We start from the raw sequence: 17,132 nt of genomic DNA on the forward strand, positions 1-17,132 counted from the left end.
TACCAGCACACTCCTTCTCCATTCCTCAGGCATCCTCTCACCTTCCAGAATCTTGTTAAACAATCTTTTTAAAAACTCCACTGCCATCTCTCCTAAACATCTCCATGCTTCTACTGGTATGTCATCTGGTCCTACCGACTTTCCACCCTTCATCCTCTTAATCGCTGCTCTCACTTCCTCCTTACTAATCCTATCCTCTTCCTGCTTTAACATCTCCACATTATCCAACCCTCTCTCTCTCATTTTCCTCATGCAGCAGCTGCTCAAAATACTCCCTTCATCTTCTCAACACACTCTCCTCACTTGCAGCACATCATTCCCAGCTCGGTCCCTCTGCCTGGCCAATCGGTACAAATCCTTTTCTCCTTCCTTAGTGTCCAACCTCTTATACAACTCCTCATATGCCCTTTTCTTGCCTATCGCCACATCCCTCTTTACCTGCTGCCGCATTTCCTTGTACTCCTGCCTACTTTTCTCATCTCTCTGCCGATCCCAATTCCTTTTTGCCGACCGCTTTCTCCTTATGCTCTCCTGCACTTCCTCATTCCACCACCACGTCTCTTTGTCTTCCTTTCTATTTCCAGATGTCACACCAAGTACCTTTCTAGCTGCCTCCCTTTTCACTTCTGCAGTAGTTGCCCAATCATCCAGGACCTCTTCACCACCACTGAGCCCCTCTCTGACCTCTTCCCTAAATCTAATCCTACAGTCTTTCTCCTTCAGTTTCCACCATCTTATTCTTCTTTTAGTCGTCACTCTCCTCCTCTTCTTCTTCACCTTCAAAGCCATTCTACAGACCACCATCTGATGCTGTCTAGCTACACTGTCCCCCGCCAACACCTTACAGTCTCCAATTTCCTTCAGGTTGCATCTCCTTTAAAGGACATAATCCACCTGTGTGCACCTTCCTCCACTCTTATACGTCACCCTATGCTTCTCCTTCTTAAAATAAGTATTTACCACCGCTATTCCCATCCTTTAGCAAAATCTACCACCATCTACCCTTTCACATTCCTCTCCTTAAGGCCATACTTACCCATCACCTCCTCATCACCTCTGTTCCTTTCACATACATGCCTGCTGAAGTCTAGGCTGAAAGGAACAAAAAGCCTTCTAACTATGAAAACAATTGATTTACACTGGCTTGGCAAACGATCCTCCCATGATTTATACTTTTTTACCTTATTCGTGCTTCGCTTTACAGCCATGCATGCCACACCGAAACCCACTTCAGGACTAAAATATGAAATGTGAGAAATGTCAGAGGGGATGCACAGCAGTGAACCATCCTGATCTTACTTTACACACGCTATGACAAAAAACAGAACAGCGGATACACGCTGCTGGCTTTTCAAACAATCAAAAAAGAGGGCGGGGATTTGATCAAGCCGACATATCGCGTCTCTATCAATGTGGGTGTGGTATGAGTTTTTGAACGCGGGACTTTAAAGACACGTCTATTTGACAGGCGTGAGCCGGGAGCTTTTTTAACCAACCAGCCAATCACAGATTTTCGGGGCGTGGTCTGTACAAAAGTGGGCGGGTATTTGAGCGAGTCGCAATATCGCGGATCTATTAATGTGGGCGTTGCGTGAGGCTTTGAAGGCGGGACTTGTCTATTTGACAGACGTCATCCGGGAGCTCTTGCAGCCAACCAGAGGCGTCTGGATTCAATTTCCCCGGTAAATTATTCCGGTAAAGCGGGACGTGTTTGCGGAAGTCGAGGCGTGTGTGCGTGCTTGTAAGAGTCGAGGGAGGAGGAGGAGAGGAGAGGAGAGGGAGGGAGGAAGCTCCCGCCACAAGCAGGCGGAGTCGGAAACGCGGAAAGCTCGAAGCTGAGATCCGGAGGTGCTGCGCGCTGCGCTCGTGTAGGCTCTCAGCGGCGCTGCCGTGATCCATTGGCCTTTTCAAGCTTGGAGCATCATCGCCTCTTGGTTGAATTCCTTCCCAAATTCAAGCACGATCGAACCATTCGGGGGAGAACGTGTAGTGTAATATTCCCTCCCTCTATCCCTCCTTCCTTCCCCAGCGCCAGGTTCTCCAGGCCCCACGTTCATCTCTCGCAGAAATCGGTCTCTCCAGGAATCGTTCTACGCTGAAAATGGACGGTTTCGCCGGCAGTTTAGGTGAGTTGGGTGCGATCACTGCTCTGGTCTCAGACATGCTCGGGCTTTTGCGTGTCTACTATTAATAGCGGGCTTTTCGCCGGAGCAGCAGGCTGAATATAGAGCCGCCGTGCTAATTGTAGAAAGCAAAACACATCGTGCATAATGCACATGCATCATCAAGCCTTCCAGTCCCTAACCAGTGCCAATGCTAATACCAATGTCCCTGCAAGACGCCTTTATATGTGGCTCCTGATGATGACAAGAGACCCGCTGGAGCATGAACACCGTGCGTTCCGGAGACACAGAAACACAATGACAGCGCAGTTTACACGGCGCGCTACACGCAGATTTTGTGGTTCATTTGTTCCCCGTCGTGCAACTGTCTCGACTCGGGTTATTTCCATACCAGATCCGCTTGGTGAGTGAGGTGTGGTGCGGTGTGTGTGGTGGTGTGTGCCAGTAATCACTTGGATTGACGGGTGTCAGATGCGCTGACCGGAATAAACTGCCCACGTGCTTTCTTAAAGCCGTGCGTATTCACTGTGTGTAGTATTGTGTCTGCTAGAATGGCATTATGCACGATCGTGGCATTAATTTGGCCATGTTTACTATTGGTGAATTAGTGATGGGGGCCGCCATCGTGTTGAATGGAAGCTGAGTATGTGAGTGAGATATTGCCGATACAGTGTACCGGTGAAAGCGGAATTGCAGTTCAGCCTGTTGCTTAGTAACGGCCTGCGCGCGCTCTGGTTTGCAGTCAAACCTCCAATCTTAGTTTACTAAGTAGTGCACCGATGTACATCAGTATTTGTTGTTTTGCGTTTTCTATTGCTGTTTTTATTCGTGGCTTTTTTTTTTTTGTTTGTTTGTTTTTTTTTTATAATTTGATGTTGAGGTTTAAATATTGTTTATAAATATTATTTTCCCTTCCTTTCTCATATTTTCCTTTCCTACCTTTTATAATTTCCTTTTCCTTTTTCCTCTCCTATCCTTTTTGTTTTTTTAAATCCTCTCCAATCTTTGTTTTTTATATAATTTCCTCTCCTTTACTTTTTTTTGTAAATAATTTCCTTTCCTTTTCATTCTCATATTTTCCTTATTGTTTTTAATATATATTTTTCTTTTCTTTCCCATGGTTTCTTTTCCTTTCATTTGTCATATCTTCCTTTCTTTTTTTTATATTTTAATTTCCTATATTTAATAATTTATTCTCCTTTCCTTTTTTGTATGTTTTCCTCTCCTTTCCTTTAAAAAAAAAATAAAAATTTCCTCTCCTATCCTTTTTTTTTTTTAAATTTCTTTTCCTTTTTTTAATCCTTTCCTTTCCTTTCCTTTTGTTTATTTTCTTTCTTTTACCTTCCTTGTCCCTGTCTTCTTCCTTACCTTTCTTGTTTTCATACCTTTTATATATATTTATATATATTTATTTATATATATATATATATATATATATAAGGTCAAATACCACTGACTGATACTAGCTGAAAGTACCTGTGCTTCGCTACGGAAGGCAGAACGCTAAGCAATATGGCAATAAGCAGTAAGCACTGAGCAGGACTGGATGATCAGAGATCAGAACGTAACGTCAACAAATAACGTACTACCCCTTTGTAGTACCGATACAGGGCAAACTACTTTGAAAATAATTTTTATCGTGCATCTAACATCTAATAAGAAACAATGTACTAAGTTTCATTAGGATCCGTAATGTTATTTTGAAGAGTTTACAATGCGTGAGAAATCGTGTTTTTCGCGAGTTAGCCGCGATCCAGGGTGAATTTTTCAAAACCCTTTCTTAGTGAGCACCTAAGACCCAAGAGGAAGGTATGTTCCAAATTTCATTGCAATCCGTTCAGTGGTTTTTGAGATTTCGTGATGAGTGAGTGAGTCAGTCAGTGGTATTTGAGCTTTTTATATATATATATATATATATATATATATATATATATATATATATATATATATATATATATATATATATATATATATATACACACATATACACATACATACATTTTATATATATATATATATATATATATATATATATATATATATATATATATATATATATGTATATGTATGTATGTGTATGTGTGTGTGTATATATATATATATATATATATATATGTGTATATATATGTATATATATATATATGTGTATGTGTGTGTGTGTATGTGTATGTATGTATACTGTGTGTATATGTATGTATGTATACTGTGTGTGTGTGTGTGTGTGTGTGTGTGTGTGTGTGTGTGTGTGTGTGTGTATAAATATATATATATATATCTCAAATTTTTTTATTTTTTTTTATTTTGAATTTGATTGCTGTAACAGGTCTCAAAAAAGTTGAAACAGGCACATGTGTAGCATCACGTCTTTTGTCAGTTTACATCTGAGAAATTACCAGTTGCTGAATTTTTGTGAGAGAAATGTTGTCCTATATGTGTCTGATACAGGACTCTAACTGCTCAACAGTTAGAGTCCTGTATCAGACACATATTAGAGGAATCCAGAATGTGATTTTCTACGCTCTACCCACGTACGCTCATTTTTACAGCGAGGTGTGTAACATGCTGCAGGTCGGCGGCTCTGACGGAGCAATGAGTTCCTCCTTCACCAGCACGGCTCTTTACTCTCGCTACGATGCTCACAGACTGGCGGCCATCACAGGGGTTGAGCGAGCTGCGAGCATGACACAGTCCAACAAGTCTGTCCATCTTTTCATCACGGGGAGGAGAAGCGCGTGTGAGTGTGAGAGAAGGAGAAATGACTAAACAAACACCCATGGCAGTTTATTCATGTGTTACTTGAGTCACCTGATTCACCTGATTCCATTGAGTTAGATGACTCTTGAGTCACCTGGTTCACTTGATTCACCCGAGTCATCCGTGTCACTGTTCTGGGTGTCCTTTGTTGTATTTTTTGTTTTATGATGCAGCAAATGTTTTTAAATGGTGCTACTACAAAGTCATGCTATTGTAATAGATGTAGTATGCAGTTAGCATTGTCTTGCTCAAATATGCAAGGCTTTTCTCCAGATTCTTTGAAACTTTTGATATTATGCACTGTAGCTGCTAAGTTATTTAACTGTTTTGCGATTGTATGTTAAGGAACATTATGCTGAAATTGTTCCACATGTTGTAGGCACAGTCATTTTACAGATTGGTGAAGCTCTGCCCATCTTTACTTCTGAGAGACTCTGCCTCTTTAAAATACACTATTTATACCTAATCATCGTACTGACCTGTTTTCAATTAACCTTGCTAGTTGCAAAACGTTTCTCCAATTGTTAAATTTTAATTACACTTTTTCAGACTTTTTTGCCTGTTCATATTTGTTAAGGTGTTGCAGCAATCAAATAAAAAATGAATAGAACATTTCCTAAGTTTGAACATTTGATATGTTTTCTATATTCTATTGTGAATAAAATATGGGTTTATGAGATTTGCATTCTGTTTAAATGACATTTTATACAGTTTACCAGCTTTTTTTGGAATTGGGGTTGTACGTGGATATTTTGTACATGTATGTTAGTTGATCAACAAAAAGTTTGTATTTTGTGTAGACTATATTTGTTGATAAATTTTCTGTCTACAGTCGTTGATTTATTAGGGTAACTACAAGAGTAAAAGGAAAAGTGTATAAGACCTGGTATGTGGTTTAGAAACGGTGGCATTGAAAAAAAGGCAGGAAACTGAACTGGAGGTTGTTGAAGGAGGAGTGGAAGATGCTGAGACTTTCATCAGGACGGACTGGGATGGATTAGAAATTAGTTTATTGGAGAGACTGTGCATGTAGGGCATTTTGGAGACAAGGTGAGAGAGGTGCGGTTGAGATGGTTTGGACATGTGCAGAGGGAGGACATGGTATATACAGGTAGAAGAATGCTGAGGATGGAGCCACCAGGCCGGATCAAAAGAGGAAGGCCAAGGAGGAGGTTTATGGATGTGCTGAGTGAAGACATGCAGATGGTTGGTTTTAAAGAGGCAGATGTAGAGGACTGCTATGTAGAGTGATATGGAACTGCTCTGGCGACCCCTAAAGGGAGCAGCTGAAAGACTGTAATTATAGACAGTAAATAAACAAATGAATTAATACAACTAATATAATGAATAAATAATTACGGTTTATGAAATAAAAGCTTTTTACATAACCTATTTTATTAATTAGTAAGGATATTGGCAGATTAATACATTTTGAGTTGCCATTGTGATCCTTTTCTGACCACCAAGTTTTTTTCATGTAATGGAATTGGGTGTTTGTGTGAATGATTAGTTATGTAATAGCCACAGCTTTAAATTAAATAAAAATAAATTACATACATTTGTGATAACCTCAGTTTAATCTCAAAGTTGAATTTCTTGTAAATCTGAGGTTGGGCTCTGGAACTCATGGTATTCTAAAAAATATGCAGATTGATTAAAGTGCTCCTTTTGCATATTTCAATCATTCCAAGAACAACACTGCCATAACTTTTCATGCAGCAGATTTGTGCCTGACCTACATTCAGTCACAAAGTGCTGAAACAGTGGGCAAAGCAGTTTTTGTATCCTCTTTATTTCTCTCAATCACTCACAATATACAACAAAGGTTTCAGATTGCATTTGGTCATCTATTCACGTTTGCTTTTCTTTGGAGATCGCCTAGTCGGGTGCGCCAGCCATCTCGATATTTAGCCTCTTTTCTGTTGCTAAGTGAAAATGCCAGGTACAGGTATTTGACTCTGACGCACATTCATGCCTTTTCTAAGAAGAGTTCTGGCACAGAAAGACTGCAAGCATGATAGACAGGAACTTGCTGTGGTGTCATCCACACGCAACTGTGCATGTGTGTGACATTCAGCATCCCACATCCTGCGGTTCTGTGTAACAGGAGGAAATGTCAAAGGTTGAGCTAACCTTATGCAAGGGCTGTTTCACCTTCACTACTCTACTGTCGCCAGAGGAGTTTCATATGATAAAAGCCATCAATTCTACTGGCTTGTAAGCACTGTAGTCTGTCGTGTATAAACAACATATTGTATATTTTGTATTGAATTTTGATTAGAAGCTAAAAGTAAAGCTTTATTACACTGAATAAAGTATGTTGGCCACAAGTGGATGTTTCGATTTATACATTTTTTTCAGGCTGCTATGAATTTAGATTAATACATCTTTTAGCTACTGGAGTCTAAAAGGTTGCCCAATCTCATCTTTTACTTGCCCTGAATCATCATAACCAGACTTGGTGGTTAAAGCATCGGACTTTGGATCTGAAGGTCATGAGTTCGAATCTCATCCACACCAAGCTGCCACTCCTGGGCTCCTGTGCAAGGCCCTTAACCCCATAGCTACTCAGTTGTATGAATGAGATGAATGTAAGTCGCACTGGATAAGGGCATCTTCCAAATGTAAATGTCTTTGTTTTTGATATTGATATTAATATTTTTTAAATATTATTTTGAAAAATTGATATTTAATTTCCAAGTGACTTTGTGTATGCAGCAGTTTAATGATCGCTGCAATTTGTAGTGTTCTCGGTGTTCTCAGTCTTTCCACGTACTTCTACGTGATTTTCAAACCCAGTTGCTTGAGCTCTTGTTTTAATTCAAGTTCAATTCAATTTAGTTCTATATGTATAGTGTTTTTAACAATGCACATTGTACCAAAGCAGCTTTACAGAAATAAATAGATTGAAAAAACAAATATGCAAACTAGTCCCTTTAAGCCCCTAAATTAGAAACTTTATCCTTAAAAAAAACAACCCTTGAGAGGAACCAGACTTAGAAGTGAACCCATCCTCAATTAGGTGACCCCAAATGTATATACATTATAGTTTCATCCTTATCAACTGTTTATTTCTAGATACTAGATGAATACTAGGATACTTTGTCATTGTAGTAGACTGTTTGTTTATACAGGTATTCCCCAACTTACGATGCAGATGCTTCCGATGAACCCAACACAATAAAAAAAAAAAAAGTCGAGACATGACCTAGCCTACCCAGAAATCTCAAATAATGGTGATCAGTATTTTTTTAAATTTGTTAATAATTTAATTTACAGTACATATTTCAGAGTAATTTCTGTGTGTATGTGTATGTGGCAGCGGGTGCGTGGCTGAGCACTGGTTCACGATTAAAGGGGGGATGCACTCTTTCATCCTTATTGTACCACACATATGTAAATGTTAGTAGTTTCTGCAAATGTAGCAGCCTATTTCCTGTCGTATCACTATTGTCATTATAAGATCGAAAAATCAAACCATCGTAACTCCGGTACAATCTGTGCTAATTACAGTCCAAAGCTGTCCTTATAATTCCTGGGTTGAGTAACCTCATAGATGGCTGTTCATGTGGATCCATCCTCAGCTGCACAGAGTAGCACTTCCAGAGTTGGTGGTTCAGGATGGATTAGGCAAGTCCAAAGCACAGATGGGGACAAGATCATTAGTACGTCAGGAGCATATGTAGAGAAAGAAACATTATTATTAGGCAGCGTAATCGTTCAGCGCTGTGCAGTGTGATCAGAGTTCAAGCAAAATTATGAATAACGGCATAACTAAAAGGGAGTGCCAGAAGGTAACACAGTTCTGAGGGAGCTCTGGATTATAAAACAGCCATCCACTTCCTATTGGGGAGACAACAACATCCCAGCTCATCATCAAAACACTTTATAATTGTGATCCCTCCAGATGTGCTTCATTACCAATGAAGCAATACCTACTAACACTAAATGGAAGGCTAATCCATAACAATGGGCTTTGGAGAAGAAAGTTCTGCCTCTATTAAAGACTTTTGAGGTAACCTGTACCTTTTGATTGAAATAGGTGTGGCATATCGTAAATAGTACTGAGGTGCACCATTTGGTGTGTTTTTTGTTTTGCAGACGTCAAAAAGTTTTTACTTAAATTTGTAAACTTTTTCTTTTGTCAGTTATGTTTCCGCATTTGGAGGGATGTATAGTTCATTCAGCATGCTTAAGTAAAATAGTTTTACCAGCACAGTCTCTAATCTTCTTTTACTTTATTGTTTTCACTCCTGCTGCCCTCACTACATTAAACCCCCATGTTGCATGTGATATAAATAGTGTCCTGATCTCCCTCTTTACCCTATTGCGGTCCCCCACCTCTGCTTCCTGCTGTGTACCCAAAATATGTCGGTGTGTAGGCTTGTGCATATGCAGCTTCTGCATTTAAGGGTCAGTGTTAATCAACAGTACCAATGATAAATAACAGGTATTCTAAGTTTAGAATAAGAGTAGAGAAGTATTGATGTGATGATGTGCTGGTGTTAACATATACTTGTTTCGATATTTTTATTTTATGCCCTTTTAGTTAGACTTATTATTTTGAAATTCAGTTGAATCAAAAACCTTGAGCCTTTTTATTAAATACAGAGGCGATAAGTGGAGGCGGAGTGAAAACTCGTTTTTTACTATCACTCCTGTACACTACGTATCCCTAAACTTTTTCTTCTTTGCTTATCTTAATTTTCGCCACAATCTTCGCTTTCTGGCTTCGCTTCGTCATCTTGCAGCGGCGTCTCGAGCTCGTATCTCAAGTTTTTGCTTGCGTATCAAAGCAAAAAATCGACCGAGTGACCGCTCGCATGTCGAGGTACCACTGTAATTGTAATTTATAGAGCACTTTTTTTTTTTTACATGGTCATTGTCTCAAAGCAGCTTTACAGAGACAAAGAGGTTATAAAGTTGTATAAAAGCACGTATAAGTTTTAGTGCCCATATTTTGCTTCTTATAATTGTAAGTTGATCCCTAATAAGCAAGCCAGTGTCAACTATGGCAAGGAAAAACTTCCTGAGGTGACATGAGGGGGAAAAAAAAAACAGTAAATATATAATATAATATTTAAATTTATTTTAGATTTATTATACAAATTTATATATTGGTTTTGGAAGCATTAAATGTATTGTAATTTAGTTTGCCATGAATTGCTGACAATTTCGATATTTATTTATTGTTTATGTATATTTTTATATCATTTTATTGTTATTCTGACATCATTGATTTATGTTTTGTTTCTCTGTTAGCAGCTCCTACTTATTTGACTATGGGCCTGTTGAGACATGCTCAAGCAAGCAGAAAAAGTTTTCTTGCTGTCTTTCGTAGGATTTTAGGAATAAAATTTATGTTAAAACATTAAAGGAAACACAAATAAGGCATGACAGGTGTTTATGGATGTAAAATTCAAGGAGTATATACATCCTGTATATATATATTTGTAATTTTTTATATGTTATGATAAAAGGAAAAACTTTTACCTGGACTCATTGCTTTTGTGATGATGTTAAAACATATTGTAGTTCATTATAGCTTTAAGCGAAGGTAATCCAGGATCTTATTTCAATAGAAACCTAAAGAGGAACCTGACTCAAAAGGGAAGTCTTCCTCATCTGGGTGGCACAGAACGTCCATCCATCCTTGTTGAGATCAAATCTCCACAAGCACATGCCAAAATCCAGTAGAACATCTTCCCAGATTAGTGGAGGTTACTGTAAGAGAAAATGGAGGCTAAATGTGGAATGGGATGTTTCAAAAAAATACAAAGAATCTTATGGTCAGGTGTCCACAAATTGTCTATATAGAGTATAAAGTTCAGTATCATGAGGTCAATTTGTTTGCATGCTTTGGGTTAAAAGAATTTTACTTAATTCTGATGTGTTCGATTCTAAGCTCAGTTTATGGCTTTTTATATGTTTGAGCTACAGCTTTTCATTTTCAGTATTTAACCCTAAGACACTTGAGCATGATTTAGCACTAATGTGACAGTGTGTGAACTGTGGGATAATATTACAACGTGTGTGTGTGTAAATGTGTAACCTGTGCTGACGCTATCTTCACTGAATTTTATTATCAGAGACGAGCAGCGGATTGGATTGCAATATTTCATTTGGTGAAGGACGAAACGCGAGGAGAAGGAAAGCAGAGAGGGTTCGAGAGGGGGGGGGGGGGAATCTGGAAGGGGACACACGTGTGTTTGAGCACTTCCAGATGCAGGAATGCTGTCTTCCAACTCTGTGCATTCCTCGCCTCTTTTTCCTTCATAACAATGGATTACATTACATCTGGAATGAAGAGGAGAATGTGTGCATGTGTGTGTGCATGCATGTCTCATGGGTGTGTGTGAGGGGTCTTGAGGATGCACTGAATAATTCAAAAAGGAGCTTAATGATGCAAACTATTTTGATTAATTATGCTAATGTGCACTGCAATCAAATGAATCTTTGCAAGGGGTTTCAGTATGTCTTGGTTTGTGCGATTAAGGGTTTGTGTAATAACTTAGATTTGCATGGTGGTGCAGCAGTAAGCTTTGGTATCTCACAGCTCCAGGGTCCCTGCTTCATATCTGAGCTACTGTGTGGTTCTCATGTTTCTCGTGTTCATGTGGGTGTTCTCCCGCTTCCTTAGACCTTCAAGAAGATACTGGTAGGGGGATTTAGAGAATATTTTAGATTGCCTCTCAGCATTTTGTGTGTGTGTGTGTGTGTGTGTGTGTGTGTGTGTGTGTGTGTGTGTGTGTGTGTGTGTGTGTGTGTGTGTGTGTGTAAATCCACGCAATCGACTGGCTTGTATTTCCAGTGTTCAGTGTTCCTGGGATAGACTTGAAATCCACTGTGACTTTGACCAGGATAAAGTGCTTACTGACAAGGAATCAATTCTCAGATGAATGAAGTTGTGCTCCAGTAAACTATAAAAGAAGCGCCAACTGTTGCATATTAATAGTTTGGATTGGTCATGCTTTCTATTAGTATGAGAGCATCTTTACTTTTCAGGCTTAGCAATAATTGATCTGCAGGTCACATGTTGCAAAAACCTTACTAAAAACACAGCAATGATCAGATTGAAGCGATTTCAATGCTGTTATTTGAGGCATCTGTGTGTATACATATATGTAGGAACTGTGGAGACAGTTGGTGGAGTTTACGTAGAAGAATGTTGTCCCATTTGTGTCTGATACAGTGATACAGGATTCTAGCTGCTTGGGTCTTTTTTTTTTGTCATTTTTTTGTTTCACGATTCTCTAAATGTTTTCGATAGGTGAAAGGTCACTTTAGCACCTGGACTCTTCTACTATAAAGCCATGCAGTTCTAATAGATGCAGTATGCAGTTAGCATTGTCTTGCTAAATATGCAAGACCTTCTCTGGAAAATACATTTTCTGAATGGAAGTGTTAGTTGCTCTAAATCCTCAATATACCTTTCAGCATTAATGGAGCCTTTTCAGATGTAAAAGCTGCCCATTCCATAGGCACTAATGCACCACCATATTCTCAGAGATGCAGGCTTTTAAACGGAGCTCTGATTATAGCAGCCTTTTGTTGTCTGTCCCAAAGTTTTTTGAGAAGTGTTTTTCTTAAAATGGTGAATTTTCCTTCGGGTTTGTGAGTAAAATCTGGCTTTATAAGCTTTGCAAACCATTGCATTGTATTTTAGTTTATACATTTTTTTTTTGTTTTGTTTTTATACACTCTACCAATATTCTTTGTATTTGAGGTTGTACAAATCTTTTGTCCATATAGTACAGATGTGATATTGGTATTGAAATGACTATGGTGGACTGTAGTCCAAATAAACAGACTAATACACAACTGAGGAGAGAGGAATTACCAAGGATTTTGTGTGTGTGTGTGGGTGTGTGTGTCGCTGAGAGAAAGGACTGTTTGGAAGTTTAGCAAGTTCGGCGGTTCGGGCCTGCTCATTTATGTTGTACAGTGTGAAACGATGATAACAAGGTCCATTTACACACTTCAGCACAGTGGAGGAAGATTGATCATGAATTGTTTTTCTGAAATCCACTATTTTGCTCTGATCTTCTTTCCTTCCTTTCAATCTTCCTTTCTTCCTTCCTTTACTCCTTCACTTCTTTACTCCACTCCAAAGTAAAAGATCTTGAGTGGCCAGCTATAAACCTCGGACCTCAACCCTCTTGAACACAATTGAGAAAAATTGGAACATTGACTGCACTAGAGATTTACCAAACTAGGTTGGATCGTACTTGCCAATAACTGAATAATATATACTAGATAAAAAAGTAAATAAAAATGAATAAAAAAAAAAAAACGCACATTGCATTTGTGATTCGCCTGTAGAGGGCACTCTTGTACTGTATAACGTAACCCTGAAAAACTACCTGTATTTTTCCCGATAGTTCCAGCAATCACTTTTGGAGCCGAATAACTTGGGGGGTACAATATATATGCTGTACTTTGAGCCAGACCACATAGAGAGAGAGAGAGAGAGAGAGAGAGAGAGAGAGAGAGAGAGAGAGAGAGAGAGAGAGAGAGAGAGAGAGAGAGAGAGAGAGAGAGAGAGAGAGAGAGAGAGAGAGAGAGAGAGAGAGAGAATATCAGGCCATTGTAGAGAGTATCTGTAGAAAACATCTTGAAGTACAGGTTCTTGTTAACCGGTTTTAACCTTCCTGTGTGGTATGTGTGTCTGGTGTGCAAGTGTCATAAATGCCATTAATCCATAACAATTCTGTTTAATTCATTTTTATTTGTATAGCACTTTTAACAATGAAGATTGTCTCAAAGCAGCTTTACACAGATAATGTGGTGATAAAAATGGATAAGATGTTCTTTATAAGTGTAAGTTGTGTGTCCCTGATGAGCAAGCCGGTGGCGAATGTGGGAAGGAAAAACTCCCTGAGGTGGCAAAGGAAGAAACCTTGAGAGGAACCAGACCCAAGAGGGAACCCAAGAGCCTAAACCGCAGAGCTACCACCTCCCCTAAATAAGAAAATAAGTAGGATTAAAATGCAATCTACCTGTGGTCTCGATTTAAAATGCACCTGTTTCTAAGAGGCTCCTGAGTGTGTAATAGAACCTAAATAAATAAATAAATAAATAAATAAATATCAAGAAGACTTTTTAGGTATGAAAAGAAAATGTATGACCCAGTCTTTGAAAAGTATTAGCGTTTGGTTATGCAAATATCTGAAACTTTGAACATCCTGTTGAAAACCAAAATACATTATAAAAATAAAATGGAAAGTATATGGTATATGTCTGACTAGAGGAGGCTGTCTACAAGTTTGCAGTGACTGGGACAGAAGGACATTATTCATAGAGAGACACAAACAAGAGGCCAAGGGAAACGCTGGAGGAGCTGGAGCTCAGTGAGAGAATCTGTTCATGAGACAACCATAGTTTGGACACACAAAGATGGGCTTAATAAATCAATGGTAGAAACCATGAGGAAGGCATTTATTAATAAAATAAGTATAAATAAGTGTAAATAAATGAGTAAGTGTGTTAGAGACACACACAATTAGTGGGTAAAATGTCTGGTTGGATGAAACCAGAATTAAATTGCTTTGCTTGTTGGAGCGTTGTTAATCCCCCTGATTACCACAAATCAGAAGGAACAGTTATATGGGATGTTTTTGGATGCACTAGCATTAAATGTTTTATTCACTTCAAATAGGCAGTTTCAGCATGACAAGCCAGCTCCATGAAGATATGGTTTGTAGTAAAATATCTTGATTGGTCTTCTATAGAGCTCTGACCTCATCCCTATTAAACACTTTGGGGATGAACTAAAACATGTGTTGGAGTTGAAGAACTTGAGTGGCCTACTATAGAGCTTGTACCTCAGCCCTATTGAACTGCATTGGTGTGAATTGGAGCCAGTTATAGAAGAAAACCTGTTTCAGTGTTCTTTAGTCTAGGGCACGGATTTACCTCCTGACAGCAAAGCGACCCAATATGTGGCCCAGTAAAATCCCAGACCACAATCCAAACCAAACCAATTATAGAGACGGAGAAATGTCTCGACACATGGATTAACTGAGTAAACTGATGTAAACTGGTTTGGATGCCTGGCTTAATATGACAAAGTGTTCCCTAGAATAAGACTGCAGGTTGTATTCAGCAGGTCATAAGTCAGGCCTTTCAGTGCGCTGTGCAAATTTTTTGTGTGTGTATGTGTGTGCGAGAGAAATGCAGACAGATCGCATAGAATGGTGAGCCTTGGCTGGGAGACAAATAGGATCACTGCTCACCTTATTCGACCCATTGAACTATTTTTTTTTTTTTTTTATAAATTCTTTTAATAGGCAGAAGTACTTCTGCTTTTGTAGCCGACCTACTTCAACTTTGAACAAGCGTGTAATCTGAAATGCTTATTCAGTTGCAATAAACAATTGATGTACTGTAGACCTCCTGTTGGCTTGAACCAAACACACTTCATGTCTGACAAATGTAGCCTGCAGCTCAATCGATATTTTTTTGTTTGTTTTCTGCACTGTTATGTGTGTCTACACATTTTGGTCTGTAAATTCCAGGAGATCCTCTTTTTTTTCTAAATATTGAAACCAGCTCTTCAGGGCCCATCACAGAGGACATGATAAAAGTTAAAAAGATCATATTGCTTTTGCACCTTCCGATATGTGCTATAAATATTAACTGATGTTTTTGACGTTTATTTGCATGATTTTTCTTATATACTGAACCGTCAGATGATTTGGGTGATTTAGTTTCTTCTGTGTGTCTGTGTTTGAGAGTGGCTGTTTGCAGTGTTGTGCTGTGCAGCTTATTTTTAGCTGTTTGTCACCTACAAATCACAACTGTGCAGTGTCTGGCCTTTTTCAGAGGTCTTGAAATGTGAACCGTTACTGCCGTGCCCGTCTGTCTGTCTGTCTGTCTGTCTGTCTGTCTGTCTGTCTGTCTGTCTGTCTGTCTGTCGCCATATGTTGTTCTTTTCCCAAACTGTTACCACAAATCTGAAGAAACAGTTATATGGGATGTTTTGGGATGCAGTAGCATTACATGTTTCATTTACTTTAACTAGGCAGTTTCAACATGACTAAGCCAGCTCCATGAAGATATGGTTTGTAGTAAAATATCTTGATTGGCCTTCTACAGAGCTCTGACCTCATCCCTATTGAACTCCATTGGTGTGAACTGAAGCATTGAAAGCACCCCAGGCCTCTTCATCTCACCTTAATCAGTAAATTTACATGCAGTGGCATTTGGCAGATGCCCCTTACTAGAGTGACTTACAGTTATCTCATTTTACACTGAGCAGTATTAGAGTTAAGCAGTGGAAGTTGGTGGTGCTGGGATTTGACCTTACAACCTTCCGAAGTCCTATTAAGTCTCATGTTTTAACCACAGAGCGACCACTTCCCAGTACCTGACTTTAATGCTCTTGTGGCTGAATGGGCACAAATCTTATATAACCACCCTCTAAAACCTAGTGGAACATCTTAACAGAAGAGTGGAGATTATTTTAATAGCAAATGGGGACTAAATCTGAAGGTGAATGTTTAATGAGCACCAGCAACTCTTAATGTCAGGTGTCCACAAACCTATATCCATACAGATATCAATGTTGTATAACCCAGTGAGAGCGTGAATAAAAAGTGCCTGTTTAATGGTTTTCTCATGTAAATACATAAATAATAATAATAATAATTTGAGTTCAAGTAGTTTATCAGAAGGGGGAGTGGTGGCTCCAGTGGTTAAGGTGCTGGGTTGCCGATCGGAGGTCTGGGGTTCAAGCCCCGGTATCGCCAAGCTGCCACTCTTGGGCCCTTGAGCAAGGCCCTTAACCCTCTATGCTCCGGGGGTCCCTTACGAGGGTAATATTAAGGTCCGTGATGTCGGAGTGACGTGGGGCCGCCTTCCTGTGGGCTCACCACCTGCAGGAGGGACCGTAAGGGACGGTGCTGTGAGGATTGGGCAGCAGTCGAAGGCGGGGGCCTGCTTAGACTGCTGCCCCCGCGACCCGAATTACGGATAAGCGGAAGAAAATGATTGATTGATTAATTGATAGTTTATCAGACTGTGGTGAGACCTGCTATGTTGTATGGTTTAGAGACAGTGGCATTGACTAAAAGACAGGAGGTGGAGAGCTGAAGATGTTAAGGTTTTTGTCGGGAGTGACAAAGATGGACAGGATTACAAACAAGTTTATTAGAGGGACAGCGCATGGACATTTTGGAGACAAGGTGAGGAAGGCGAGATTGAGATATTTTCGACATGTGCAGAGGAGGGACATGGGGTACATCAGTAGAAGAA

General features: G+C 39.4%; 1 protein-coding gene across 3 annotated transcripts in view; it reads left to right on the forward strand.

Annotated features, from left to right (window-relative positions):
• Nucleotides 1-1,661: 1,661 nt before the first annotated feature.
• Nucleotides 1,662-17,132, forward strand: part of eml4 (EMAP like 4) — a 99,149-nt gene continuing 83,678 nt past the window's right edge. For all 3 annotated transcript variants that reach the window (XM_083539905.1, XM_083539908.1, XM_083539909.1), the window contains exon 1: nt 1,662-2,126. In XM_083539905.1, coding sequence (XP_083396031.1) covers nt 2,102-2,126 — 25 coding nt within the window. In that variant the 5' untranslated portion in view covers nt 1,662-2,101. The remainder of the gene's footprint in view (nt 2,127-17,132) is intronic.

The sequence above is a fragment of the Silurus aristotelis genome, assembly GCF_946808225.1.
Source record: "Silurus aristotelis genome assembly, chromosome: 4".
In the NCBI taxonomy this organism is placed as follows: domain Eukaryota; kingdom Metazoa; phylum Chordata; class Actinopteri; order Siluriformes; family Siluridae; genus Silurus; species Silurus aristotelis.